Raw genomic sequence first — 27865 nt, forward strand, 5'->3', positions numbered from 1 at the left:
TATTCTGTTTTTAAGAAATATATACCTATGCGAAAAAAAAAAATCAATTTATGTATGTGAAACATTTTTCATCCTTTAAAATAACTAGAAGATACCAGATAAAAGTAATTTTAAAAAATAGAAGTGCCTTGAAAACAATATTAAGTTTATTACACTTGTTTTAATTTGCCTGGCTACTATGTATACCAAATAAAACGAAAATAAAATGTAATAATTGTGAAGTAAATAATGTCATAATTCTTCGTCTTCCTCGTTCACCATTCACCACGAACATAATAACAAATTACCACGCGGAGATCGAAACGTAAACAATGGAACTCAGCAAAGTAAGAAAAACCAAGCCCCCATAAAACGTGTACTATATAACGTGTTGCCCACAGAAGTCAAAGAAATCGAAGAACTCCAAGAAATCGAAGGATCCCAAGGACTCGGCCGTTTCGCTCAAATTGACTGCTCTACACCGCAAGCAAAAGGAGGTGGCCCGCGTGCTTACGCTTAAACACGACATTTTACTTAAGTCGGGAGTGTCCTACTTGGAATACCTGGAAATCCGGGCAGAAATTGAGAGACTCAATGGCTTGAAGGAGACATTTTTGCGGCGTGTTGACAAGTTGAAACAACAAGACAAATAGTATAGGGACGTGAGTTTATTTTAAGAAAACAACATAAATGTAATGAAATCAGTCTGAACAACGTATTTAAGTTTTGAGAAACATATATTCAATAAACATATGCTTTTACAGAATTATCTAACAGTTTTTCATGAATGGTAAGTAGACGTGTTTGTACCCTTGCAGAGGGTATTATGATTTCAGTCAGTAGTTTGCAACGCAGTAAAGGAGACGTTTCCGACCACATAAAGTGTATATATTCTTGATCAGCATTACCAGACGAGTCTAACCAGCCGGATCGGACAACTATATCTTATAGCTCCCATAGGAGTAATCGGAAAAGCGTAGGACATTACTTGGAAATAACATTTTTTAATTAGTTCTGAATTCTGAATTTCGGATTAAATTTTATCAAAATCGGACGACTATATTATATATCTACGATATATATTTATATACGAACGATGGGAAAATTCGTGGGAAAATATTTTGAGACAAATTATAGCTTCGGAGTTTTTTGGCATATTATCTTATAATATTGGGAGATATATATATTATTTAAGACTTTCGAATTAATTTTAATAAAAATCGGACGACTCTAACATATATCTGTCAAAGATAAGGTCAGAGAAATAATGAAATAGTCATTATCACTGAAACTAGCAAAAATCCTTAAAATTTAAAATGGCGTTACTAATGTTGATTATTTCTTATAACTGCAAGGGTATATAAACTTCCACTTGCCGAAGTTAACTTCTTTTCCTGTTTTTAATAACTATATAAAAAATTAAAATTTATTGAAACCTTTATTTAGGAAGATACAATTGAGTGTAACATGGAAATATGATATATATATTTGAACATTAGTGGTAGTCAGATTTCACAGTTCGATTGTTTTACAATGATAGTGAGATGGTAATAACACCTATGCAGTATATAAACAAATAGCTTTTAACAAAAATTTTCGAATCCTAAGTTATAGTCAATTTCAGAGTGATAATCACAGATTTCACGTGCTGTTTTTTTCTTTCTGCAAAATGTTTCAATGGCATTGACAGGACAAACTGACTATAATTTAATTAGTCAAAGCTTAAAACTAGAATTACTGTTTTGTTCACCTATTTTTTGGTAGTAATACAACGTTTCTAAATAGGCACTTACGGAATTATTATCAAACCTATTTAGTAAATATTTTAACATTTTAAGGAACTGTTTCGTAATGTGGTGAGCCATTTGGTAAAAAGCTGCAAAGTTTTAGCCGTTGCGGCTTTCTATTCCTTTTGAATTATTCGGTTTTCAGGCTTCTCGAAGGCTTTCCACATGCGGTCGAACTCTGCCTGGAGCATGAACGTTAGCTTCTCGTCGTGGGTGATCACGCAGGCCTCCCAATTGCCACCAAATCCCTGACGAGTCCAGTTGACGGACCCGATAACTGCGCTACTGTAACATGGACGCATCCACTTGCGCTTCTTAAGTATGCGAATCTCCTCGACGCGCTCCACGCCATCGACTACGCAGTACTTGTTATGCATCATGTACGTGGTGATGGGGACGCGCACCGGGACACCAAAGCGGGCCAGCGTAGTGATTTGCGATCCGCCGGAGTAGACCATCTCCCCGTCGCTGATTATCCGGATACTCACGCCGCGCTGTAGAGCTCGCTTTAGAGCTTCCGCCAGGGTCAGCGAGGTGAAGGTGTAGATGGCCAAGTCAATGGAGTACTCCGCCCGGTCGATCTGCTCCACGATCTTGCCCACATTTCTCAGGGTGCAGTGCTTGTTCTGGCAGTGTGACACGACCGGTTCCGGTGATCCCAGCCTGCAGTTCCGCAGATGCTGTGCGGCACAAATCTCGCCCAGTTCATTGAAGCAAACCACTTCGTGCACGCGGCGTGCCTTGTCTCGTTTGTAACGAATGTGTAAGAGCGCCTTCCACATCACCTCGGATGCTAAAACCGCGCCGACGGCAATGCCTATGGTGGCCAAAATAGGATGATCTCGGATCTGTTCCATAATTAATTGGGAACTTAACATTTTTTAAAAGTACCCTTTTTCAAAAATTAATCTTAGAGTGACCATAAATGTGCACCATCGATCCTCGAAATATTAGCTGCGTACTAGGCGCTGGCCACACCTATTTAGTGGCGTTGCCGTATCGCTGCCATGCGCTTGCCCATTCGAATTAAACAAACAATTTCTGGGCATTTTTAGCTGGAAATGGAAGATCCCTCCACCACGCTCTTGCCCGGAGAACCCGATGACCTGCGGGAGGCGCGTGATGCGGAGCTAAAGAAGGTTCTCAAGCTGAAACTAGTGCTAGACGAGCTGCGTCGCCTGGACTTGGGGCCAAATTCGAGTGCGGAAATCAAACGAGCCCTAAAGTTGGTTTCCATTGGGAACTATGCGCGACTGGGTGAAATCGAAGGCGGTGGCCAGGAACAAGTGCTGGGTAACGAGACTCCGGACTCATGCGAAGAGCAGTGATTACTTTGGTAGCCTATCCCACAGGTCTACAGAATGGCAGAAGCCTCCCGCCCTTGAGCTATACGGACAGCAAGACGGTGCGCACCAAGCTATCTGCTCAACTAAGATCCACTTTGCAACCCATAGCGGAGTTGGGCGACAAGATGCGCGAGGAGTTTCCCGATGCCTTTGGAGGCCTGGATGCGGACTTGAGTGACGACCAAAAGGAGATCCTGCGACTGGAGAAAGAGCATCGCAGTGGGCTGCAGCAACTGGTGGCGCTTCTAGGTCGCAAATGCTCCCTGCTCAAGGACGCTGCCGATCTGAAATTGGGACCGCAGTTGGCCAACGAACTGAAATTGCAAAAGGCGCAGGCGCAACTGGTCCAAGTAAAGGCGGAGCTACTGCGTGGTTTCTTTGTCAACGAGGCCGCTTCCCGCACCGAAAACAGTGTCAAAGCCCACAAGGAGGTGGAGGCGCATCTGGACGAGCTACTCGCCGCCAAGAAGTAGATTAGGCACATTATAACTATCTGCATTAGGTTTAAATACATTAGAATTGTTAGTCAAACAGCTGTTGGTCCAGTATATGCTAGCAGAGTGGCAACGTCGGTGTATGGCCTAATCCTAGAACGGTCACATTTGGGGGAAGACAGTTTGTTTTGGGGAAAATATTTGCAAAGTAAACAATACAAGCTTAAAAATTGGCTGAAGCTAACCAGCCATGACAGAAACTAATCCTCTTGAGGTGGGTTCGCCAAGTGAAGAGCCTCCTCCAGCGGAAGAAGAATCCCTAGGTCAATCTCCGCCAGAGGCAGTACTGAGCAATAACTCCTCGAGTGCCGGCAATCTTTTGGAGCAAGACGATGAGAACGATGTCAACTCCGTCGATCGGGATGACTCCGCCAGTTTGTTCAGCACGACTACAACCACCACCAGGAGCAAATCGCCCAACACACGGAAATTGAACCGCCTGTGCCGACGGGTCAAGGCTCCTAAAATGGTCCAACCGCTGTACAAGTACAGGTGAGGTTCCTTTGGGATAGCTACAATTGTATGCCTTAAGTCCCGAAAACACTGCAGCTCCCATGTCCGCGAGGACCACAACCACCAGATCTTTGGCGTCCAGTTCAATCCGTTCCTGGACAGAGGTCAGCCCCAGGTTTTCGCCACCGTTGGCAAGGATCGGGTTTCCATATACGAGTGCGAGAGGAGCAACGGCGACGAGTCCTGCGAAGGCATCCGTCTGCTGCAGGTCTACGCAGATCCTGATGTAGGTATTCAGCATTTGAACTGTAGAGTAACAATTTCAAATTAGAAAGGCTTATGGTTATGGATTATACATAAGTCTTATTTTTTCCATCACATAGCTATTAAAACCACTTTTTTTAACGAGTTAGGGGTCTCCCTTTTGTATAAAAATAGTGCATGTAAACACAATCTAAATGCAATTTATGGCTTTCTTTTGAATAATAGAGCAAAGAAGAATATGAGCAAAATGAAATAAATTTTGTAAACAAAAGTTTATCACATCGTTAGTACCTAGTTCATTAAAAAAATGTTTTTTTCATTTTTCTCTTAAACGATACTTGCATGAATATTGTTCCTTTTTTTCAAAAATAAATAGAAGTAACTTTCGTATGTTTCCATTCTTTTAGACCGATGAAAGTTTCTATACATGCGCTTGGTCCTACGACTCGGTGACCGGCGATCCCGTCCTGGCCGCAGCTGGCTATCGTGGCGTCATTCGGATATTCAATCCCGTGAAACATCAGTGCAGCAAAAACTATATTGGTCATGGGCATGCCATCAACGAGCTCAAGTTTCATCCAGTTAGGCCGCAGTTGCTTCTGTCGGGCAGTAAAGATCATTCGCTGCGGCTGTGGAACATCCAATCGGACGTATGTGTGGCTGTTTTTGGAGGGGTCGAAGGACACCGCGATGAAGTTTTGTCCGTTGACTTCGATTTGCGAGGTGATCGCATCATGTCCAGTGGAATGGATCACTCACTGAAGCTGTGGCGCTTGGATAAGCCTGATATAAAAGAAGCCATCGAGCTGAGCTCTGGATTTAGTCCCAACAAAAACACTGCTCCGTTCCCCACCATCAAGGAACACTTTCCGGATTTTTCTACGAGGGATATACACCGCAATTATGTGGATTGCGTCCAATGGTTTGGAGACTTTGTCTTCTCGAAATCCTGCGAGAACTCCATTGTTTGCTGGAAGCCGGGTAAACTTTCAGAACCTTGGCACGAGATCAAGCCCCAGGAGTCGGCCACCACGGTACTTCATCATTTTGACTACAAGATGTGTGAGATTTGGTTTGTGCGCTTCGCCTTTAACGCCTGGCAAAAGATTCTGGCCTTGGGCAACCAACAGGGCACCACCTTCGTCTGGGAACTGGACTGTAACGATCCCAATTTGACTAAGTGTAGCCAGCTAGTTCATCCCAAGAGCAACTCCACAATTCGGCAGACTTCTTTCTCCAAAGATGGCTCCATTTTGGTTTGTGTGTGCGATGACAGCACAGTTTGGCGGTGGGATCGCGTCAATTAAAAGCCCATAGATTTATTTTAAGCTATCAATGTTTTTCTTCTTAGAAAACACGACTTAAGATCTTCAAATAGGTTACATAATTTATTGAATGACAGCCGTCACTTAAAAGTAATGTTTCTCTTAAAAATATAGAATAACCATGTCTGTGTACACTTGTATACTTATTTACATCCGCAAAACTTATACAATAATTAAGTTATTTATTTAGCACTTGATTTTTTTATGTAAGCATGATCAAGTGGGTGATATCCACGAGCAATAAATAATTGCTAGAAATATTTTGATACTTAAGCTTATTTTGTTTCCTGAGTCGTGTAATATATTTACGCTTGTGTTGAAAAAACCGTCTTTCTTGTGGCTATTCTTAAAACAAAAGTGACCACTTCGGAAGAGTAGCTTTAAATACTTTTGATTACACAATATAAATATAATTTGAAATTTAGAAGAGGTTTTGTTAAATGTCCCATATATCTAGCAGTTATGCGTTTTTTGTTCAGTTTGGCTATGAGTTTCTCCCGCGCTGCCTTACGCAAAGTCTTTCCATTTGCATTCCCCGGCAACTTGTTGGTGAACCGGACTCCTGCGGCAACCGCTGGGCCACGTAATCCAAAAGTTCCTGCGCGGTTAGGTCGGATCCTTTGCTTATCACGACCATAGCTCCAGCTTCATCGCCCACCCGTTTATTGTAAAAGCGGCAGCTCCCGATCTCAGGAGTGTAGTACTGAAGACCTTGGTACTTGAGAACTTCTTTCTTACTGTCCCCGATGTACAAGAAGTTCTCGCTATTAAAGTAACCCAGTTCCCCGGTGTGGAACCACCCATCCGAGTGCTAGAAGCGACTGCTCTCTTCGGGGCTCCCGTAAAATCCATTCCAGGGTCGTCCCATGTGTGCGTACACCTCCCCAACTTGATTATACGGCAGGTTCTTCATCCACAAATCCTGACGCCCTTAGAAGGTCTACCAGCAGAGGAGAATTTGCTGTTTGTAATATTCCTTGCTATAACTCCACATTCCGTCAATGCATAATTTGATGTGAGTATAGCCTTATTGAAAAGCCTCTACACTCCGTGTATGGTGGCCGGGGAAAAAGATCCCCAGGCAAAAGACAAGATACTGGTGGATTCCATTACTTCCGGAGTTACTTCAGGGCAAGTTACCAGGGCCAAAAGATGCTTGACATATACAGTACAAGCTCGCTGCTGATACCTAAGGTTGGTAGCAAACGCTTATTGGAAAAGCTTCTGTAGTCCGGTTGTTCCCCAGGGGCCACGGTCTGCTCCCCGCCCTCAATCAAAGGTTCTCACCCGAAAGTATCTTTCAAGCATAAAGAAAATTAAAACAAGAATGGAAGCAGTTAAAAGAAATAATCAAGCCTAGTAACACCAAACGCCAAATGTTAAGGATTGTTACTGACTTCAGTGATATTAAAAGAAATGATATCATTCTTTTTTTAAGCCATTTTTTGACATCTCTGTGTTAGTCCGATTAAATTCGAAATTCTTAAAAATTTAAAGTGTTTTTAAAGGGATTCACGCCCTTTGTATAACCATAATTCCATAAAAGTACATTTTATGTAATTTTTATTAAACTTACGTGTGGGCGCTGTAACGCATATTTATGTCATATGTCCTAAAATTAAATGAAATGTTTTATGAATTTGTGCATTATAAAGATAAGCTGAGTAGTATGTCGGCATATTGATTTTTTTCATTTTATGCTATGATTTTTTTATATGTTTTATGTTTTTTTTAATTAATGTTGTTAGACTTTTATAGCCCTTACTCGTAGGGGTATATTAGTTTTGTAGAAAAGTACGTAACAAGTTGATGAAAGCGTTTTGGACAATATGAAGGACCCTATACATGTAACAAATAATCTCTTTTCTCATCATCCACACACATTTTCAACGACATATAGCAAAGTGATTAGAATCCCTTTAAACTTTTTAATAACATCGTAAACTAAAAACTAACAAGAAAGAAAGTTAACTTCGGCAAGCCGAAGTTTGTATACCCTTGCAGTTAAAAAAAATAATCAATAATTTTATTAAATTGAATTCGAAATGCTTAAAAATATAAAAATGTACATTCCCAATATTATAAGATAATATGTCAAAAAGCCCCAAAGCTATAATTTGTTTCACATTATTTCCCATTAATTATCCGATCGTTCCTATGACAGCGTAAGAGGTTATAAGTTAAAGAACACCAAAGATTTAATTTTTCAATATTATTTTACCACTAATTTTCCGATTTTTCCTATGGGAGCTATATGATATAGCCGTCCGATTTTAATAAAATTTAATTCGAAATTCAGAACTAATTTAAAAATGTTATACCCAAGCTTAGAAGGTTATATGTTAAAAAACACCGAAGAAGTTTCAGACCGATAGCTTTAAAACTGAGAGACTAGTTTGCGTAGAAACGGACGGACAGACGGTCATGGCTAGATTGACTCTACTTGTGACGCTGATCAAGAATATATATACTTTATGGGGTCGGAAACGTTTCCTTCACTGCGTTGCAAACCTCTGACTGAAATCATTATACCATCTGCAAGGGTATAAAAATAACGCTTGGGGAAAACTGACAAACAAAATTATTAATTTTCAAAGGATCTTAAAAATCACAGTAGATTTTTATTTCGTTCAGTATATACAGCATACACCTTCGCTCACTCTCCTACATATTCAGAACTAATAAAAAAATGTTTGAATTCGAAAAGAATATTTTTTAGCGACAAAAGTTAAGTGTAATCAATATTATTATCGGCCTACTTATGCTTATTTCACTTTTTAAAATATAAATATTATAAATGTCTTGTTTACGGTCCCTAATTTTGAAGTAGAAATTGGAAAATGTGATTTTTTTCGTTTATTATTATTTATTTATCTGGATAAAATAATTATTTATGGGGTGGTTATCATAACCTCTCTCGAGCATTGCCAATGCATTTATTTATTTTAATTTATATAAACCTCCATACTAAACTAAATTTTTTTTCAATTTAGTTTAAGCCCGCATTGGTTTTTTATGTACTCCACTAAATGGTCACACTAAACAGTGCTAAAATTTGTTTTCATAGCTAATTTTGTTTTTTGCAATTACCTGGGTTAAAATGCTCACTGACCGAGTGCTTGCCACCAAGGAGGCGCTGGTGGTGGCCCTGGGCGACAACTGGGAGCGCTACCGGGCCAACATGAAGAACTGGTTCCGCAGCCGTTGGTCCAAGGAGGAATTCGATGCGGAGTCGCGGAAAATCCTTTCGCCTGACAAACTGCACCTACACAACCAGTTCCTGCTGGCGCTGCTCAACAAGATAGATGCCTTCTCTCCCATGGAGAATCCACCGTCCGTCCAAACCAGCAGCAGTGGAAACCGCAGCAAGCGGCGCAAGAGAAGCTCTCGGACCTTCGCTGAGCGTCTGAATTTTGAACTCTGCGAGGTGCTAGACTTTATGAGTGAGGACAACATGCAGGTTATCCGACCACCTCCTGCGATCGGCGGATCCTCGGAGCAGCAGCCCATGCAACAGCAGCTCCAGTCACAGCGCTACTGCGCCCAGGAGCTCTTCCTGCCCGATGCGGGCTTTATAATGGGACGTTTTTTGATCGGTGCCTGGGAAATCGGGCTCATCTCCGTGGACGACAACGTAGCTGAGTACGTGGCCATGGCAGTGCAGGTCCTACTAAAGGATCTGCTGTCGGCCATTATCAAGAAGCGAAAGCACTACAAGACCAGCGGCGAAGGAAACTTCTACTACGATGTGGGTGCTCCGCTGCGAGACCCTTCGCTGCGCAACACAGTCACCCGCCAGAAGGTGGACGACACGCCACTGGAGCTGGACAAGGAGCTGAATACGGCCAACTTCATGAGGCGGCAGAACGACGATGTGACCTTCCTCTCCGCCTGTGAAGAAGTGTAAGGAATGCTAACTTAATCCCAACATTAGGTTGAGCCAGCTCTTTTGTCCGGTTTATTATAATTAACTTTTGTTACTTCTTACAGTGAGCCCAGCGAACCCATCGTGATAACGCTCAAGGACTGCCAGCTGGCCTTTCGGGATCGCAATCTGATCGGCTCCCATGCAGTCTACGCTATTAACATGGAACGACTCAACATGATGATGCATTAGTTTATTAGATGCACTTAAGTTATATCGACTCTAAGTAGGCTTATATACAATATACTCTAGTTTTGGCTCAGCAAAGTTCCCTAGGCGGTGGTTTGAAGGGCAAGGCACCTTGTAGGAACTGATCCGCCTTGAACGCATCGATTTCCTGTTCGTTGAGATCTTCCATTCGACTGTAAACAGGGGAATGAACTTCGTTGGTTATTTGGACTTGTTGCTGCTGTTGCAAAATTTGCTGTTGCGGTTGCATTTGCAATTGCTGCTGCTGCTGCTGTTGTTGTTGTTGCATTTGCAATTGCTGCTGCTGCTGTTGTTGAATTTGTTGCTGTTGCATTTGTTGCTGCTGCATTTGTTGTTGCTGCATCTGTTGCTGTTGATTTGGGAAGCCGGTGGCTGCTGCCTGAGCAAATAACCCGGAAGGGGGTTGCTGCTGCTGTTGTGCCGCCTGAGCAAAGATTCCTCCAGTATTGGGGTTAGCCACTTGGCCAAAGATCCCCAATGTCTGTTGTTGCTGTGGCTGTTGGAAGCCTCCGAAAGGATTGGGATTCACTGGCTGAGCTTGCGCCTGGACCTGTTGTTGGCCGAAAATGTTACCTCCTTGGAAGGCTTGGGCGGCCGGCTGTTGTGGCTGCTGCTGGGGCTGGCCAAAGACACTTGTTGCCCCGCCTCCGCCAAAAATGCTGTTCCCTTGACTCGCATTACCCATGGAACCTCCAAAAATACTGCTGGAGTTGTTTACTTGGCTTGTGGCATTACCGAAGATGTTCCCAGCACTCAACGTGGGCTTGGCAAAGATGGACGCAGACTGGTTAGACGCCGGAGCAGCTGTAGCAAAGGGATTATTGGGCTGCTGGGGAGCTGCCGACACATTTCCGCCCTCCGGCGTCTCATGGATTTTGATCATCATTTCCAGAACCTGCGGCGACATTTGCAGCATGGTCTTCATCTTATTGGTTGCCTCCAGGACCTCACGGTTGAACTGCTGCGCGAATTGGTCAAATTGGTTCTGCCGCTTGGCCTCATAGCACAGGAATCGGACCTCCTCGAAGGACTGATCATCGATGAAGTTGGGAAAATTAGCCTTGTCCTTGAAGGGTCCGTACGCAGAGAAAGGCCACATCTTGCCATTCAAGCTGGATTCCATGTCGGCCTTGAGATATTGCCTGAGAGCAAGAGGAATTAGGATTTCATGTCGATGGCTTACACTCCGTTTGCTTACTTGACATCAAAGTGCTCATTGTGGCATTTTGTCCCATAGCGACAAGACCCTTGCTGGAAGAAGCGGCACACGACCATGCTTAAATATCTCTATACTTCTTTTAAAAAATTGACAATTCAATTGAGAACAACCAACTTCAAAAACAACAAACGAAATGTGCCTTAAAATACCAGAAATGCAAATAACAGAATTTGGTATTAATTAATTTGAAGTTTACACAAGAACATTTGCTAAGTGGATAAGTATTCAAAAGTATAAATAGGTAAATCTAAACGAAGAAATATAAATCCATTTTTTTTAATGGATAGATAATAAGGAATTTATTAAAATAATATTTAAGAAAAACATAAGTATATTTTCGAGTCCTTCGGTATATTTTATCCCGCCCAGCGCGGTCCTACTGATTGTGAAATCCGCTTTGATAACGAATTTTAACACAAGAATAATAAGGATTCCACCACAATGCAAAAAGTGCTAGGAAGAATCCAGGCGCAGGTGCTGCGCTCCCGGGCCACAAACACAGTGAGTTCAGTGGTCAGGCACGAGGCCACCTCCTCCAAGAATGCCACAAAACCGGCCGCAACATCAAAAGGTAAGCGGATCCCAAAGAGAGCACCATAATCCATAACAAATCTGGTTTGCCAACAGAGTTTCGGGAGAGGCAGGTGCGCTTCAACATCAAAAACGAACAGACCGAGGGCAGACCACTGTACCTGGATGCCCAGGCCACAACGCCGATGGATCCACGTGTGCTGGACGCCATGCTTCCCTTCCTGACAAACTACTACGGGAATCCCCACTCCCGCACCCACGCCTATGGCTGGGAGACGGAAACGGCGGTCGAGAAGGCTCGCGAGCAGGTGGCAACCTTGATTGGCGCCGACCCCAAGGAGATAATCTTCACATCCGGCGCCACCGAGTCCAACAATATATCCGTGAAAGGGGTAGCCCGCTTTTACGGCACCAAGAAGCGCCATGTGATCACCACCCAGACGGAGCACAAGTGCGTTCTGGACTCGTGCCGTGCTCTGGAGAACGAAGGCTTTAAAGTCACCTACTTGCCTGTGCTGGCCAACGGACTTATTGACCTCCAGCAGCTGGAGGAGACCATAACGCCGGAGACATCGCTGGTGTCCATCATGACGGTGAACAACGAGATTGGTGTTAAACAGCCTATCGATGAGATCGGTAAATTGTGCCGCTCCCGCAAAGTATTCTTCCACACAGACGCCGCACAGGCGGTGGGCAAGATCCCGCTGGACGTGAACGCCATGAACATTGACCTCATGTCCATATCGGGCCACAAGATCTACGGACCTAAGGGTGTGGGCGCCCTCTATGTGCGACGTAGGCCCAGGGTCCGCCTGGAGCCCATCCAAAGTGGCGGCGGCCAGGAGCGTGGCTTGAGGAGCGGGACGGTTCCAGCGCCGCTTGCCGTGGGACTAGGAGCTGCTGCGGAACTGGCTCTCCAGGAGATGGACTACGACAAGAAGTGGGTGGACTTTCTCTCCAATCGCCTGCTGGACAGGATTTCGAGTGCCTTGCCGCATGTGATCAGAAATGGTGATGCCACAGCCACATACAATGGGTGTCTGAATTTGTCATTTGCTTACGTCGAGGGCGAATCCCTTCTGATGGCCCTCAAGGACGTCGCCTTGAGCAGTGGATCCGCCTGCACCTCCGCGTCCCTGGAGCCCTCCTATGTGCTGCGTGCTATTGGCACCGACGAGGACCTGGCCCACAGCTCCATTCGATTCGGCATTGGCCGCTTCACCACCGTCGAGGAGGTCGACTACACCGCAGACAAGTGCATAAAGCATGTGGAACGCCTGCGCGAGATGTCGCCGCTGTGGGAAATGGTCCAGGAGGGCATCGACCTAAAGACCATCCAGTGGTCACAGCACTAATAACTAATATGTAAGCCGTTACTGTTACACCACACTTCGAAACCGAAGGAAAAATAAATTAGTTGGAAGAGTATCTAGGTTTATTTGTACACAAAACCACTTAAAACTAAGCTTAGTCCGAACGAATGTGCTTGTGTAAGAGGTGAGGCAAGAGAGACCCCAAAAAGCAAAACGACTCCAAAGTGCGTCGGCAAAAGATATGCAAATGATGCAATAATTTGCATTCATCGTTGGTCAAGGTTCAGTTTGCCTTCTTTTTGGGTGCTGCGCTTGCACCTCCACCGAGGATCTTGCGACGCTGGGCGAACATGTGCAGGTACAGCTGCGGGAAGATGGGGATGTAGCCCAGCATGACGATCCACAGGAAGCCGAAGTAGGAGAAGGTGGCGTTCCACTTGTTGGGCATCACCACACTCCATACGCTGTTTTCTCGGGCATAGCTCTGGGCCCACCAGAAGCACAGCAGCTCCCCGGTCACTCCAATGGGATACAGGACAATGAAGGTGGTGTACCGCAGGAACACCACGAAATGGGGCACCACCTTGACGATGTTAAGGGCGTAGTATCCGTATCGGATGATCTCGGTAATGGCCCAGGCCAGCAGGGCGATGGGCAGACCGGGCGACACTTTCCCTGTCGGCGTGGCCATCACCACGCCGACGACCACCATCATGCGGCTGAACACCTGGAAGCCGGTGACCACCGGATTGGACTTCACCAGACCGAAGGACGCATTGAGGATCTCCACGAAGGCGGCGTTCTGGAAGATAATCACGGCCAGCCGCGTGTACTCCCACAGCGTCACCTTTGCCCGGAACTCGGGTCCCTGCAGCAGGTAGTAGTTAACCAGCTGCCAAAGGATGTAGCTCCACCCGACAACCTGTCCGGCGTTGTAGGCGAACAGGTAGAGCTTGGTGCCCGCCGAGGGCTCCTTGGACGCGGGTTTGCTGGACTTGACTGCCTTCGCTGACATTGTAGGGCTGCGTGAACTTTCACCTCGACGATCGCCGCTGGTTAACTAATCAGTCGTCAAACTTATCGCTCTGTCGCGCGATTATTCCGAAGTCGCTTTCACCTGATTGACTCAGTGTGACCGCAGAGCGGGCAACCAAAAATCTTCGATCCGCTAAGAAACTGGAAAAACCGACGTTTGTATACCCTCGCCTCTTAGCGATATGTGTTTTTGCTAAATCTATTTTGAAGTATCATTCCATCTCTCTTATATTGTCACCCGCATAAAAAAATTTACAATTGTTTTTAGATATCATGGGATCACATTCGTATTCAAATTGCAATCTTATATCCTTCCATATAAACATTAAAAAAACAAACTGGGCTTTTAACATCTGACTATATCTTTAACCAAGCTTAATTAAAATGGATTTTGAACAGGTGGTTTCCCGGCCAAAGCCCTTGAGCGCGCTATATCAGCGATCACAAGAGTTATAACATACAAAAAATGCAGAGTTTGCACAGAAAAAATAAATTATTCTATATTCAAAAAATGAATTAGTTGTTTTATTTTTTGCATCGTTGGATAGCACTCAGAAACAAAATATTACTAACAATTCTCCGATTTATATTTGATTTTTAAAACCAAAACTTTTGATAAACAATAACACATTCAAACGAGATAAAAAGTTCTGATATCAACTGTAGTGCCCAAAAAAGCGCGTACATTCGACTAAGTAAATACACTCTTTAGATACTACCTTTGATGGGAGAAGCTTAAATATTTCTTTAAGCGGGCAGAGTAACATTTTAGAAAATATATTTATTTAGTCGAATGCACAATCATTTTTCGTCATAGTAGCTTATATCAGAACTTTTGATTGTTTGATGTGAAACTATCTGTGAAAAGTAAGTACATATCTATTAAATTTTGATTTGAGTAAGCATTACGAATAATAAAAATTAAAAAAAAAAAAGGATAAACAAACAAATTGAAAATCCAAAATTTAAGGCGACAATATCTGAAAATGCACAGTTTTAGTGCTGCACTGACTAGTAGACCTAATGAAGTCGAAGCGACATGGCCCGAGTTCAGATAAAACTTTTCCGTATCAAAAACAGTCAGTTTTTTAAGTTAAACCATTTCTACCGTTTGGGCACTGCCTTTTTTCACTTGTGTGTACAATGTACACAAGGTCTTCAAAGATAGGGAAAGCAATAGAACTACAAAATGCCTGACAGCCCGCGGACCCCACCCACAGTGAATTTTGACCTGAGTTTTCCACAATCCACCCACTGTTGGCGCCAGCTGGTGTGTCTCCTCGGCGAGCGACGGCCGGTTTGTGCGGTGAGCCAGCGCGCCGGCTGCCGCTCCTGGTCGCCTGGTGGAAACCGAACCGAAAACCGAACGTGTCTGAAAAAGTCCGCCACCACCACGGGCCGGTGCACGTCCCCACCTGCCAGATCGCGTGTGTGGGGCGACTGCGTTCCCCAGCCGTAGAGTGGAGCGAATCGCTTGTCGCCGTTGTCGAATTTCGTTGTGAATCGCAGTCGGAATTGGAACTCTTGTTCCGAAAGCATCGCCGGCACGTGCTGGTTGTTGCTTGCAGTGGGCGGAGGCCCGCAACCACGCCTACCGTGCGAACTAATTTGCTGCCGTTGCTGCCGGTGCTGCCCATTTAACGCAAATTACTAACTACTCCCCTAAAAGCCGACGCCTTATCAACAGCCCGCCTTATCAGCAGCCGCTGCCCGGACTCGTCGGACGGGCGGAGCGGCAATGCGACAGAGCAGCGCCCACAAAGGCCGATTGGACAAAATTGGAAAAACGAGAACCCCGCCAAAAGTGAATTCCCTCTTTTTCACCAGGCGCCCAGAACGAGCAGGCCGCCGAAACGGCCGGCAGTTCGCGCAGAGCGGCGTTCGCCCGGGTGCGAGCGGGACGACGATAGTGTCGCCGTGGCAGGGGTTTTCAATGTGACTGGTCGCCGGTGAGTGCGCGTGTGTGTGCGAGCGAAGAAATTGCCAAAGCTGACAAATTGCGGCAGTTTAAGGCCAAACTGGCGATTACCGAGCAGCTCTTTAAGCTGAGCAAACACCCGAGCTGCGCTCTCTCTCGCTATGCAACTCCTCTTTATTTCCCTGGAAAAGGGCAATCAAATCACGGCGGCGCTTCCCCCGGCGGCCAACAGGGGGCGCCGCCGACGCTTGGCCCAGGCCAAAAGGCGAGAAAAGCCAATGCTACACGCCCCCAAATGCGAGCCCTGCGCCCCTCTCGTCGTCTCTCAGTCTCTCCGTCTCCGTCTCGCTCTCCTCCCCGCCCCCGATCCGCCGCTCCCCTGCGACGCAGTGAGCGGGGAAAGAAGCACAGCAACATTGTTTGTTTGAACCGCAGTTTCTAATGCAAACAGTCGCCCTGCAGCGCAGTCGCTCGAACATTTGCCCAACTTTGAGCAGTCATTTTGTTTGCTCACAGCACAGGCCAACAGAAACCAGAAAATTGCCCAAACGCCGGCGGCTCCGCCGGCCGGTTCTACGACTGCGAACTACTGTGTGGTGAGTGCCTGGGGTACGCGGCGCCCGCGATAAGATGGCGCTGGCCTAGGAGCTGCATGATGGCGGCGGACCATGTAGAGCGCCGTCGGCGGAAGTGGCGGCGCCCACTCCGGCCGGACATTTTGTTTTGTGCCCGTCATTTTGCTTATTGCACAAATTCCTACCGGGCCCGCAGCAAAAGCGGCAGCGCCGGAGCCCAAAACTATCGCCTAACACCGCCGACTAACTAGCAGCCGAGAGGCAAGCAGCGCACCAAAAGCGTCCATTATTGTGGGCGTTCAACGTTTTCCCACATGGACCATAACAGGCAAGCAGCACTGGCTGCGCGCGGACCGCGTCGTCCCACCTCGAAGCGGAAAAAACCCAACCCGCCTCGCGTGCGAGCCCCGGAAAAGAAGAAGCGTCTGCGGGAGGGGAAACCTGTTTCTGGGCTGGCGCTGCTCCAAGAGTCCGCCGGCCACTCTGCCGGTTGGCCAGCGAGTGGTCAGCAAAGATGTTTGCCCTGGCCTTTTCTGCGGCCAGCAGCCCTGCTGCTCTAGCCGGGAGCCGCTTAACAGGCGCACATTAAGTGGGCGAAGTCAAGCAGGTTTTTAATTTAAGTTAAGAAACTGCCTGTCATGGTCCTAAAGTACACGGTTTTCCTTGTTTTTATAATGTGTATTTTAAATGTATTTAGAAGACTATAACACCTGTTGTTTAAAAATTACATGTTTTTAATTAGCAATTTTAGTAATTAACACCACTATTATTAGAGTAATTATGGTTTAATAGTAAAAGAAATGATTGTTATGGATTTTTAAGAATGTTTGTTTGCCTGGCTTATATATTTTAAGTTTTATATTAACGTTTTTGTTATTGATACACGTTTTGTTGTTCAACACCAATATCCCCACCTCACCTTGACCTTTGCCAGCCACTACTGGGGGCCATGAAAGAGCCTTGAACCAAATACGCCCAAGCAAGGGTCAGCTGAGTGACCGAGATTCTGGCGACGCTCTAAATTACTCCATGCCTGGCCCTCTTGGACGCGTGCCAAGTTGAGTCGGCGGCGTGGAGAACCCCACTCAGCCCCGCTTTCCCGGAGAGCCCCCCGTCGGCCAGCCCCATTCCCCGGAGAGCCACTGGCCAGTCGACGAGTCGAGGCAGACCACGCCCTGGCCGAGCGCAAATGGGAACTGGGGAGCATCGAGTGGATGTGATTTGCGCCGCCGACGGCGGTGACGCCAATGCCGGGGCGGCGGCCACCTGCTCGCCGGTCGTGCGCGCCTGTTACCGAAACTGGATTTTGGGGCCTGACTGACCGCACTACCGAGTGCCGGGACGGACAAGCGAGGCGTTGACACTTGCCAGGGCACCGAGTACCAATCAACCGTCGACCCACCGCCACCGCCACCGCACCCGGCTGAGCGGAGCCGAACCGCACCAGGGCAGGGCACCACCGACCGCGGCAGCCACACCCACTGGGTGGGGTGGAGGAGGTCGCTTGGCTGTGGTTAGTCGGCGCTGCGCGGCGGCAATTAGCGAATAACCTTAACCTTAGCTTCCAAAAAAGCTCAAACCGAAACCTGTGCTATGAGGCGCCCAAAAGCGTTCAGCTGGTGGCCGGGCACCCGAAATTCAGCGCCGAGGAAAACGCGGCGAGAGTTCGTTTAACCCGCCACGCATCGAGTGAACGCTTCCGCCCGGCCACCCGGCCACCCGGCCACCCGACGCCCCTCCCCGACGGCGGCGAGCGCTCGCAAAACTCGGGGAACTTGTTTCGGCGCATCCCAATGCCACTTGGAGATTGTTCGCGAGCTGCTTATGTCATCGACGCGACGAGTGGCCCCCTGCCCCACAAGCAGTTTGCCAAAATTCGCGTTGACCTACTGATTGCCGAAAAGTTTGCGAAATTCCGCCTCATTCGCGAAATCCTTGAGTTTCAAGGTGCGTCCTTCACTTGGCAATGGGAACGGCCCCGAAATTACGGTCAAGGCGAGCGCTCAGGCAGCCGAAGGTTGATACAGCGGGCGAGGCTAAGCGAGAACGAGAATGAGAAGGCCAGAGCGGGATCGCCTGTGTGTCAGCGGACGTCTCGCTCTCGCGGTGCGCTACACAGGCGGGCCTATTGGTTGAAGGGTGGGGCTGGAAAACTGATTACAATCCAAGGGCTTGGCCGCTGAAATGGCATACAAGTTTACACAGCATTACTATTCTACTGTAAGGTATTTGCTAAATAGAAGAACGGGAAAGTTACTTGCAATCCAATCTTGAAATGGTTGAAATATCAACATTAAATAAAAGTAGTTAAAACCATAAACATGGAACATTTTTGAAATTTTTTAATATTGTATTACTATTATACGGTTAAGGTGTTCGGTAAATATAAGAACAAAGGAAACAGCAATTTGTTCATTACTACAAATATATGTACATGGACTTGATACTATATAGATAAAAAGTTTCTATCTAACCGATAAAAAAGAGTGTGAACAACCAAGGCGATACTAGAAGAATTAGAAATAAAATTTTAAAAATGCAAGCCGGGGAAGGGTGCACCAAGACCGCCTACGCCCGCAAGGTTCTCAACTCTCGAGCACAAACGCACTCACTCTTCCACAATGAACTCGATTCCGCCTCGCAACAAAGGCGGAGCGAATCAAGTGTGGCCCGTGGTTGCTGCCCTGCTTTTGTTGCCTGTTTGCCCGTGGGTTTTTGAGTTGCCATGTTGTTTCTGCTGTCGATGTTGTGTTCTTGTCGTCATGTGTACGGTATTTTCTGGCCGCCTAATGAAAATGTTGCTGTTTTTGTTTTTTGTTGTTGACATAATAAAACACCGTCAGCGTTGTACAAACACCACGCAAGCTGAGTCGCAAGAACGCCAGCGGAAACGGCGGAAATCGCGCGAGTCGAGGCGACGCGTTTTTGCCGTCGCTGTCAGTCGTGAAGGTGGGTCATTGTGAAATGACAGCGCCGAACCAACCAGGCGCGCAGAGTGCGCGAGCAGACGCTCTCTTTCCGGTCTCCGGAGCGAGACGGCCACAGCAGCCGGGGGCCGTGCACCGTATGGCCGTCTCTGTCTGGCCCCCGCCTGCGCGTGCTGGGCGCCGGTGCGCATTTTTGCATCTGAAAGAAACAGGTCGAAGCCTGCCAAGACCCGCGGAAACGGAGATTAATGTGAATGTCGCTGCCCGAGGCGAATGCCGAAACCCGCCTGCTGGCCCTTTCTGGGCCCCGGTACCGCGATGTCGGAAAATGTCGTGCAAGTGTTCGCTCGCACCCGCATTTGTCGCTGCAAGCGCCAGAAAGAGACGTTACTTTTCGAATTCGCTGGCTTCCGCCGGGCCGTCGTGCAGGCCAGTGAGCAATTCGAATCGTGCAGTCGCACGTAAAATGCAGATGCGTTGGATGCGTTGCAACTCTTATCCTTTAGTATGTGCGCGTCTCTCTCAATCCGAGAGTTCGCACAGCTAATGTGGGTGCAAGCCAATAAGAGACAAATGTAATACATCAAAAACATCAGATGTTTTCATAGATACCACAAAAATAGCAGCCAATGATAATCCATAGAAAGAAATTAGCAAAAATAAATTTCAAAATTCTAGCAATTAGGGAAGCGAGCTTAAATGGCTCTTATTGTGTGTATTTTTAAAAGGCTCTGACCAGTTGTACTTTTTATTGGTAGTACAAAAATGTATATTTGAGTTGGTAGGTATTTATGTACATATGTATGTTTTGGGTCGCATTTTTGGTGTCGTTGAAAAGTTTTGTATGTTCTGAGCCACTGATAAAGTGTGTAGGTTCAGGGTGTGGATTGTCAAAGTTGTAAAAGGTATTTGAGTTGTTGTTGGTTTTTTAGGAGTATGTAAATAATTGTGGGTGGGATCAGTATAAGTTTAAATATTACATTTAAATGTAACTGGAAAAAATATTTGTAAATGAAAATCGATTTTGTTTTGTTGTTTGTTTGATTCTTTTTTATTGTTCATACTTTATTCTGAAAATATGTAGACACATGGTAAGGCTTTGATAAATAAAAACTAGATCTCGCGCACTTTATTAATCACAAAAGAGACGACTTTGGTGTGCGCTTTTTAAGTGGATGATACGAATAAATTGTTTTAAAATTCGTTAGGTTCGTAGTTTCTTTTTTTCTTGGTAAAACATCATTCTAAGAACTCTATCTACTTAACTAGTGTACAAAAATATATGGATTTTTTGTGATTTGCCAAAAAGTATTCCATATTGCAAATCTACTTTGAAGCTAGAGATTGGGAGTATTTATTTTTGTTGTCTGTATCAACGAAATGTAGAAAAAAAGCAATGCGCCGCAGCTAAATAAATTGAAAAAAATCACAAGATTTTTTTTACAAACTCGAACTGAAAAAGCCTAATAGTCAATGCTCACTCACGCAAATTAAAACAAACATTTTTCCAAAACCAAGAGCATTTACCATGTTTATTCCGTGAGCTCAGACGTAAAAATGTACTTTTTCCTTGCATTCACTTTCCGCTGACATGCACATTCGAAATGTGAGCCCCGCAAACATGTCTTAAGTTACGGATAAGACGTTGGGATTATCCTTCCGAGGTATGCACACGCACCTCAAGGTCAAACTAGCGCCTCTTAATCCGCCTAATTAGATTCTTTGGCCAGCTATAAAAGCATTTTGACGGCACTTGCCCCAGGCCAAAGGTGATACAAGTCAAGGGCCAGCATGTTGGGCTCCAGGGGAAACTGAGTATTGGAGAGGATCAAGCAGGATGCACCTCAACGGCCCAAGCGGGCCACAGGCCCTTGTAAACGACAGCTCTGGCGATGGAGGAGTGTTCCCCATGGGACACGGATATCCGGTGGAATACCAACATCTGGTGCACTCCCACTGGCGGGGATTCAGAGAAGCTCCCATCTATTATCATGCTGGATTTTACATTGCCTATGTCGTCCTCATGATATCAAATCTTTTCGGAAATGGATTGGTCATCTGGATATTCTCTACGTGAGTTTCTTATAAAAGACAAAGCTTTTGCATCAGAATGCCACCTCTTTGCAGATCGAAATCCCTGCGAACACCCTCCAACCTGCTGATTCTCAACCTGGCTATTTTCGACCTGTTCATGTGCACCAATATGCCCCACTATCTGCTGAACGCCACAGTTGGCTACATTGTGGGTGGAGACCTGGGCTGCGATATATACGCTTTGAACGGAGGCATCTCCGGCATGGGGGCTTCCATAACGAATGCCTTTATTGCATTCGATCGGTACAAGACGATTTCCAACCCAATTGACGGTCGATTGAGCTATGGCCAAATTGTGCTGTCGATAATATTCACCTGGTTGTGGGCTACGCCGTTTTCGGTACTGCCACTGTTTCAGATCTGGGGACGCTATCAGCCGGGTGAGTATATAGTCCTTGAGCAGTAGCTACTCCAAACAAGGGTTATAGGTGATGATGACTGGATATACGACCTAATGGAATGAAATAGTTATTATTGATATTTTTATACTATTCTGATTAACGTATTATTCAAGAGGGCTTCCTGACCACCTGCTCCTTTGATTACCTGACCAACACGGACGACAACCGGCTGTTTGTGCGCACGATCTTCGTGTGGTCCTATGTGATTCCGATGACCATGATCCTGGTGTCCTACTACAAGCTCTTCACCCACGTGCGCGTGCACGAGAAGATGCTGGCGGAGCAGGCCAAGAAGATGAACGTCAAATCGTTGTCGGCTAATGCAAATGCGGATAGCATGAGTGTGGAGCTCCGAATCGCCAAGGCGGCCCTGATCATCTACATGCTGTTCATCCTGGCCTGGACCCCGTACTCGGTGGTGGCGCTCATCGGATGCTTTGGCGAGCAGCAGCTCATCACGCCCTTCGTCTCGATGCTACCCTGTCTGGCCTGCAAGTCGGTGTCCTGCCTGGATCCCTGGGTTTACGCCACCAGCCATCCGAAGTATCGTCTGGAGCTGGAGCGCCGCCTCCCCTGGTTGGGCATCCGCGAGAAACAGGCCACATCCGGCTCATCTGGCGGCCAGGAGAGTGTGGCCAGTGTCAGCGGCGACACGTTGGCTCTAAGTGTGCAAAACTAATGCGACAACTTCCGGATTGACGATCTGAAACAATGAGAGAACACGTATTTAGTTAATTAGTTCTAAGGCGCAATGAACTGAAAGAGTTCCAAAAAATACAAACCAAAAAAAGATGGCATTCAAAATTACCGAACATATTCTTTGTAAAGAAGTTTTGGGCACAGTTCGTAATATTTCAGATAGATTGTTAGCGAGATATTGTCATAAGACAACATTTAGATATTTTTTAAAATAATTATAAGTGCACTTATTAAAGCCTTCACTTTCAGTGGTGGCACCGAAATGTCCCCCTATTTCCAGGCCTGCTCCTCATGATCCCCCTATTTTGGGGTCCTGGGTGCAGGGTTTTCCCAAAGGCCATTTCCAATCGAAAATTTCTCCGTTCGCCTGCCTCATAGAGCGCACGCCCGGCAATCGGGCACAGAAACAGAAGCATTAAGTGAAGCGGCGGCACCGGCAATTTCATAGGCAGTCCAGCCGGCCAGTCCAACCACCGGCGAGGTTGAAGAAGTTGTGCGTCTTTGTTGCTTGCACAATCCAACCAATCCGAAAACGAAAAGCGGCGTTTCAATTCAGCGAATGTTCCACACGGTACCAGGTGACCAGAGGCGCCAGCAACGGTTTACAACATTTGAACGCGGCCGTTGAAAGCGTGATTGGCTGGCCGAGTGGGAGTGGTGGGGCCGAGGCCCATCGAATCCGGGTGCCGGAGCGAGGAGCATGGCAACAATGTTGCAGTTGTTCCGCTCCGCGGGGCGACTCGGGCACCCCGGGTCCCCGCCGACATAGACAGACCGCGATGGTGCGAGCGAGTGGCGCAAGTGGGGCTTCTTCTTGCTCTTTAAGAAACAACAAACATTTTTACTAGGTCTCCAGCAGGTTTAGCAGCGTGCCGCGCGGCCAGCGAGCGATTAGATTTCCAATGGAAACTCAATAGAAACGCCGTTAGAAGCGCTGCCCGCAGGTGCGAGCGAGACGAGCGTAGGGGCGCGGGATTAGAGAGATGGGCGACGTGCATTCAGCATCCGAGCGGCTGGGATGAGGCGGGCTCCACGGGCACCACGGGCACACGGTGATATCCCCCGGATAATCCAATTCGCGCGATGAATTCAAGTGCTGTCGCCTCGGAGCGACTCGAATCGCTGCCTTCCGCGTCCGGGCTTTCTGGTGTGTCGTTTTCGACATTCCTCTTATTGTGTGCCGCCCGACTTGTTGCATGTAATAATAATAATAACGAACGAAACGGTATCGTAGCTGTTTAGTGGATGATTAAACTGAATTTAATCGTTTGCGAACAGGCGCTCAGCGCCGGCGAGGCGGTCGGCCGGCCATTATTGTCGCTGCGTTTCCGCACTGAAATCCATACGAGTTTAAATTGCCCCTGAATGGGCGGCGCTCTACGGTTGTCCCGCTCCCACACTCGCTCGGCGGGCACTTGAACCCCGGTGCGAACTCGCAGCACAGAACCGTTCTGACTCGTGGTGCTCGCCATGAAGTTGGGGCAATGGTGGTGGTGATTCAGGGGTAGTGACTCACTTGCCAGGGGGTTTGTTGGTTTACACTGCAGACGAATTCATTCACAAGTAATCTTAAAGGCAGTCGAAGATTTCTATAAAGAGAAGATCACTATTTCCGTAGCATACTTCGTGTAGGTAACAAGTGCAATCGAGAGACATCTCCCCCACTTCTTCGAGCAACCCTCCCATTTCCCACACGGCACCATGCCAACCTCTGCCATCTCGCTCGCTCCCGCCGCAGGCCAGACCACTGACAGTCCGCCATCTCCGTCCCTCGCCGTTAATCGTCTTTCTATGATTTCGGCAGTCCTAAGAGTGCCAATTCATGGGGTGGGCGCCTGTTAACTAGCAGCAGGCTTACAGCATTAACATGACGGAAATCGGTGGCGACGACAGTTGGGCTCGGCCGCCCCGCTAGCCCGTGCTGCGGCTCTGTTAACATTTGAACGTTAAAAATTCGATTTTATAGAATTCCAGCAACGCCCCGAAGAGCGGGAAGAGCTGCGGGTGCAGATACTCAGATACTCGTAGTGACAGAGGCGAGCAGGCCGAGCAAAGGCCTCTGCCACGGCGGGCTGCTACGCGTTCTGCGCGCCTCTTAGTTATTATGTCAGATCTGCAATGTGCGACTATAAAATACGTATGCGGCCGACGAGAATTTATTGGCTCGACGCCCCCGGCCGGGGGTGTGAGTTATAAAATTGATGGCATAAACTGTCTGAATTTATAAACACACACTCGCTCCGCTGCGCCGCGGCGGTGCATTGGCGTTTCCTGGGCGCCCAGGCGGATTTTCGAGTGTATGGTAACGTTTTGTAGTCATTTTATGCGCCGCAGAGTGTGCGATTGACTGGGGTGGGCTCCCCTGTGGTCTGCGGCGTACGCCCTCCGCTTCTGGCGGCCTGGTGCGTATTTTCGGATGTATGTTGGTAACATTTTGTGGTCCCAAAATGTTCCGGCCCACGGCGGCGGCAGCGGCAGCTCTGGCAACGCCTCTCTCTCGCGCCATCCCGCTCCCTCCAGTCGGAATGCTGGAATTTCGGGGCGGCATTCCCGACCGCATACTTCGCATAAGGCTGGCCGCAGGGTTGTCAGGCCGGCGGACGGAGCGCGGCGCGACAGGTGGCCGCCCAGCCGACGGCCGCGCGGCAACCCTGGCCGGGCGTTCCACGGGCCAATGGCATTCCTAACATAACGAAGCCGTCTGCTTTTTGCGCTGCTTGCCTGTTCGGGCAGCTGAGTGAAATTTCATGCAGCGCGATTCTCACAAATTTCGAATTCCCCACATATTTTCGTGGCGTGCCGCTGGCATTTGTGTTACTTTTGCCTCTGTTCTCACTGTGCTCGTGATTGTGACGTCGTGGCCTGGTGGCCCCTGGCCGGGCTGTGACTCTCCGATTCCGCGGTCTTGGACCGATGCTCTGCGGCCTTGAGTGGGCGGGTGCTGAACTCGCTCAGGGCACATTGTGCATTAATTCGTGACATGTGCGTGTATACCTTTCAGAAATAGTTGCTTATTAATGCTTACCCTTGAACAGAGGACACTTTGGATTTGTTTTACCCGTTGGTCGTGGAGCAGATTCGTTGGAAAGTATGAAACAGGAAGATGAAAGCTTTTCCGCCCTTTAAAGTAAATATATTATTGATCAGGAGCAGCCTAGGAAGCGTTTCCGACCCCATAAACTATTTATTTCTGATCATTATAGCGATCGATCTAGCCATGTCCGTCTGTCCATCTGTCCGTTCGCCCTTCTGTCCGTATGAACACCGAGAAACTATAAAAGATAGAGATGATTCTTAAGCCCGCCCTCTCTAACGGCCATAAATGCTCATCATGCTAAAATATGTCTGTCGTCTGAAAATCCTTCCAGTCTCATTATTATTTATAAAATTAGGACTAACTATGTAAGTTAAACAGGATTTGGCATGGCCAATAGTACTGTATAATATTTGCAATTTGAAGAAGAGTTATTACTATCTGGCAGTTGAGACACCCTACTGCAGAGTTTCATTTTATAAATTTGAAACTGTACACCCGCTGTGGATCATTATGCTTTGTTAGATAATATACCACTTTTACAATAATTATATTTGGGATGTGGATTTTAATTAACTTTTATATTGGCATATACAGGGGTGGTTAAAAGTATTTACACAAAATAAAAGTGAAATGTACTCTTAACATGAACTTGCTCCGCTTAACTTTTGTCATTACGAGTATATTTCACTTTTATTTTGTGTAAATACTTTTGACCAGAGAAATAATGAAATAATTTTTTTGTAATATCACTTAAGTTAGCAACAATCCTTACTAACGTTGATTATTTCTTATAAGTGCAAGGGAGTTCAAACTTCGGTCTTCCGATTTTGATAAAATTTAATTCGAAATTCAAAACCAAATAAAAAATGTTATTTCCAAGCGTAGAAGGTTATAAGTTAAAAAACACCGAAGATATAATTTTTCAATATTATTTTACCACTAATTTTCCTTTGGGAGCTATATGATATAGTCGTCCGATTTTGATAAAATTTAATTCGAAATTCAGAACTAATTTAAAAATGTTATATCCAAGCTTAGAAAGGTATAAATTAAAAAACACGAAAGATTCAATTTTTTTTAAAATTTTTTCCCCGATTGTTCCTATGGGAGCTATAAGATATAGTTGTCCGTCCGGCTGGTTCGACTTATATACTACCTGCAATAGAAAGAAGACTGTTATAGTGAAAAATTAATTTTGGATTGAGCCTGGCTTATAACTTTTTTACAATAGTATATTTACTAATAAGCATCACTTTAATTATAAAAATAAATAAATTCTAATAAGCCCTTGTTCCAGTATCATAAAGTTTGTAGGTAAGGAACTCAAATAAGGATTGTTGATCTTCAAAAAATATTTTTGGGCACCTTCATCTTGCAACCGGCGTTGTTTTTGCCCTGCCTGTCAGTAAAAAAGAGCTAACTGGCAACACATGGCGAACACCTTCCGAAACCCCAACTAGTTTGTGCCATCTGAGTGGAAGAGAACTGGTGGAAGAGACCTCATTATCCGGTCCGTACATTACGCACTGCAACGATGTGGACTCCTTAAATTCAAGGTGACTGCTGGGGTCGACCGAAAAGCCCAATCCCGTCCAGCGCCACCTTCCCGGGAGTCCCATTCCCAGTGGCCAAAAGTGGGTGGCAGTGGTGCCGCCGGAGTTAGACGCACTATTGTCCTCTGCAAATCCTCATTGTAACAAGCGCCCAGAATCATTGCCTTACGCATAAGTCGACCTGACTCCAGACTTCGAAAAGTGCAGCGACAACAGCAGCACAACAGAAACGCCAATGCAAAAAAGTTGCCATAAAGAGACGACAGCGTCCCCATCTCCGCATCGGCATCGCCCAAAAATAAATGCAACGCCTCCGAATGGACGATCTCCCAGAAACTCGCCCTCGCCCCACATCCCGCCCAGACCCTGGCGATCTCAACCGTCGAATGCAATGTCCGTTGCTGCTGTGTGTTGCTGCTGTGATATTGCTGCTGGGATGTTGCTGCTGTGCTGCGGTTGCTGCTGCTCCCAGCAAGTTCATTGGCCCGGCTCAAGGCGATGCGAAAAAGGAAATCGAGAAAAAAGCACTCAGCGAAAAATTGAACGAGCAAATCGTTCTGATAGCGTACCGCAAACGGGTTTCAGGGTACGATTACGACTGCGATGGCCGTAATCGTTAAATGTTATTCGCGAAGCCCTGAGCATGGACCATCTTGGAAATGCAGACCGAGGGTTCCCCAAGTCTGGATTATATTAAATGGCTTATTTGTTTTTAACCAGTTATGCGATCGAAAACTCATTTTTTCAAATCCGCCAGAGCTATGCAATTTGCAAAATATT

At 46.5% G+C, this 27865-nt stretch overlaps 9 protein-coding genes across 11 annotated transcripts; 6 read left to right on the forward strand and 3 right to left on the reverse strand.

Moving 5' to 3' along the window:
- Positions 1-161: 161 nt before the first annotated feature.
- On the forward strand, positions 162-745 carry LOC108033244 (uncharacterized). Of its 2 annotated transcripts, none has more exons than XM_017107509.3 (2): positions 162-326; positions 381-745. In XM_017107509.3, exons 1-2 carry the CDS (start codon positions 312-314, stop codon positions 630-632), a joined length of 267 nt encoding a protein of 88 aa, XP_016962998.1. In that variant the 5' UTR covers positions 162-311; the 3' UTR covers positions 633-745. The 2 variants fall into 2 exon arrangements, with proteins under 2 accessions (XP_016962998.1, XP_050740888.1); XM_050884931.1 differs by having other exon boundaries at positions 168-326; positions 384-745.
- A 653-nt stretch (positions 746-1398) lies between these two features.
- LOC108034136 (mitochondrial cardiolipin hydrolase) lies at positions 1399-2695 on the reverse strand. The gene has a single exon (XM_017108925.3). It carries the CDS (start codon positions 2642-2644, stop codon positions 1883-1885), a length of 762 nt encoding a protein of 253 aa, XP_016964414.1. The 5' UTR covers positions 2645-2695; the 3' UTR covers positions 1399-1882.
- Positions 2696-2743: 48 nt separating this feature from the next.
- Positions 2744-3645, forward strand: LOC108034137 (augmin complex subunit dgt2). The gene is made up of 2 exons (XM_017108926.3): positions 2744-3059; positions 3119-3645. Exons 1-2 carry the CDS (start codon positions 2828-2830, stop codon positions 3583-3585), a joined length of 699 nt encoding a protein of 232 aa, XP_016964415.1. The 5' UTR covers positions 2744-2827; the 3' UTR covers positions 3586-3645.
- A 51-nt stretch (positions 3646-3696) lies between these two features.
- LOC108034135 (polycomb protein esc) lies at positions 3697-5743 on the forward strand. Its single transcript, XM_017108924.3, has 3 exons — positions 3697-4098; positions 4156-4345; positions 4731-5743. Exons 1-3 carry the CDS (start codon positions 3797-3799, stop codon positions 5628-5630), a joined length of 1392 nt encoding a protein of 463 aa, XP_016964413.1. The 5' UTR covers positions 3697-3796; the 3' UTR covers positions 5631-5743.
- Positions 5744-8669: 2926 nt separating this feature from the next.
- Positions 8670-9840, forward strand: LOC108034244 (transcriptional adapter 1). 2 transcript variants are annotated; one of them, XM_044094396.2, is made up of 2 exons: positions 8670-9582; positions 9639-9840. In XM_044094396.2, exon 1 carries the CDS (start codon positions 8749-8751, stop codon positions 9553-9555), a length of 807 nt encoding a protein of 268 aa, XP_043950331.1. In that variant the 5' UTR covers positions 8670-8748; the 3' UTR covers positions 9556-9582; positions 9639-9840. The 2 variants fall into 2 exon arrangements, with proteins under 2 accessions (XP_043950331.1, XP_016964585.1); XM_017109096.3 differs by having other exon boundaries at positions 8670-9551.
- On the reverse strand, positions 9752-11133 carry LOC108034243 (ras-interacting protein RIP3). The gene is made up of 2 exons (XM_017109095.3): positions 10982-11133; positions 9752-10925 (listed from the first exon to the last, which is right to left on the reverse strand). Exons 1-2 carry the CDS (start codon positions 11056-11058, stop codon positions 9833-9835), a joined length of 1170 nt encoding a protein of 389 aa, XP_016964584.1. The 5' UTR covers positions 11059-11133; the 3' UTR covers positions 9752-9832.
- A 222-nt stretch (positions 11134-11355) lies between these two features.
- Positions 11356-12961, forward strand: LOC108034133 (cysteine desulfurase, mitochondrial). The gene is made up of 2 exons (XM_017108922.3): positions 11356-11573; positions 11630-12961. Exons 1-2 carry the CDS (start codon positions 11444-11446, stop codon positions 12886-12888), a joined length of 1389 nt encoding a protein of 462 aa, XP_016964411.1. The 5' UTR covers positions 11356-11443; the 3' UTR covers positions 12889-12961.
- LOC108034134 (very-long-chain (3R)-3-hydroxyacyl-CoA dehydratase hpo-8) lies at positions 12951-13980 on the reverse strand. The gene has a single exon (XM_017108923.3). The coding sequence runs from the start codon at positions 13859-13861 to the stop codon at positions 13130-13132; it is 732 nt and encodes a 243-aa protein (XP_016964412.1). The 5' UTR covers positions 13862-13980; the 3' UTR covers positions 12951-13129.
- Positions 13981-21051: 7071 nt separating this feature from the next.
- LOC108033975 (opsin Rh5) lies at positions 21052-22608 on the forward strand. The gene is made up of 3 exons (XM_017108693.3): positions 21052-21374; positions 21429-21775; positions 21910-22608. Exons 1-3 carry the CDS (start codon positions 21139-21141, stop codon positions 22473-22475), a joined length of 1149 nt encoding a protein of 382 aa, XP_016964182.1. The 5' UTR covers positions 21052-21138; the 3' UTR covers positions 22476-22608.
- Positions 22609-27865: the final 5257 nt, after the last annotated feature.

This window comes from Drosophila biarmipes, chromosome 2L (assembly GCF_025231255.1).
Source record: "Drosophila biarmipes strain raj3 chromosome 2L, RU_DBia_V1.1, whole genome shotgun sequence".
Taxonomy (NCBI): Eukaryota; Metazoa; Arthropoda; class Insecta; order Diptera; family Drosophilidae; genus Drosophila; species Drosophila biarmipes.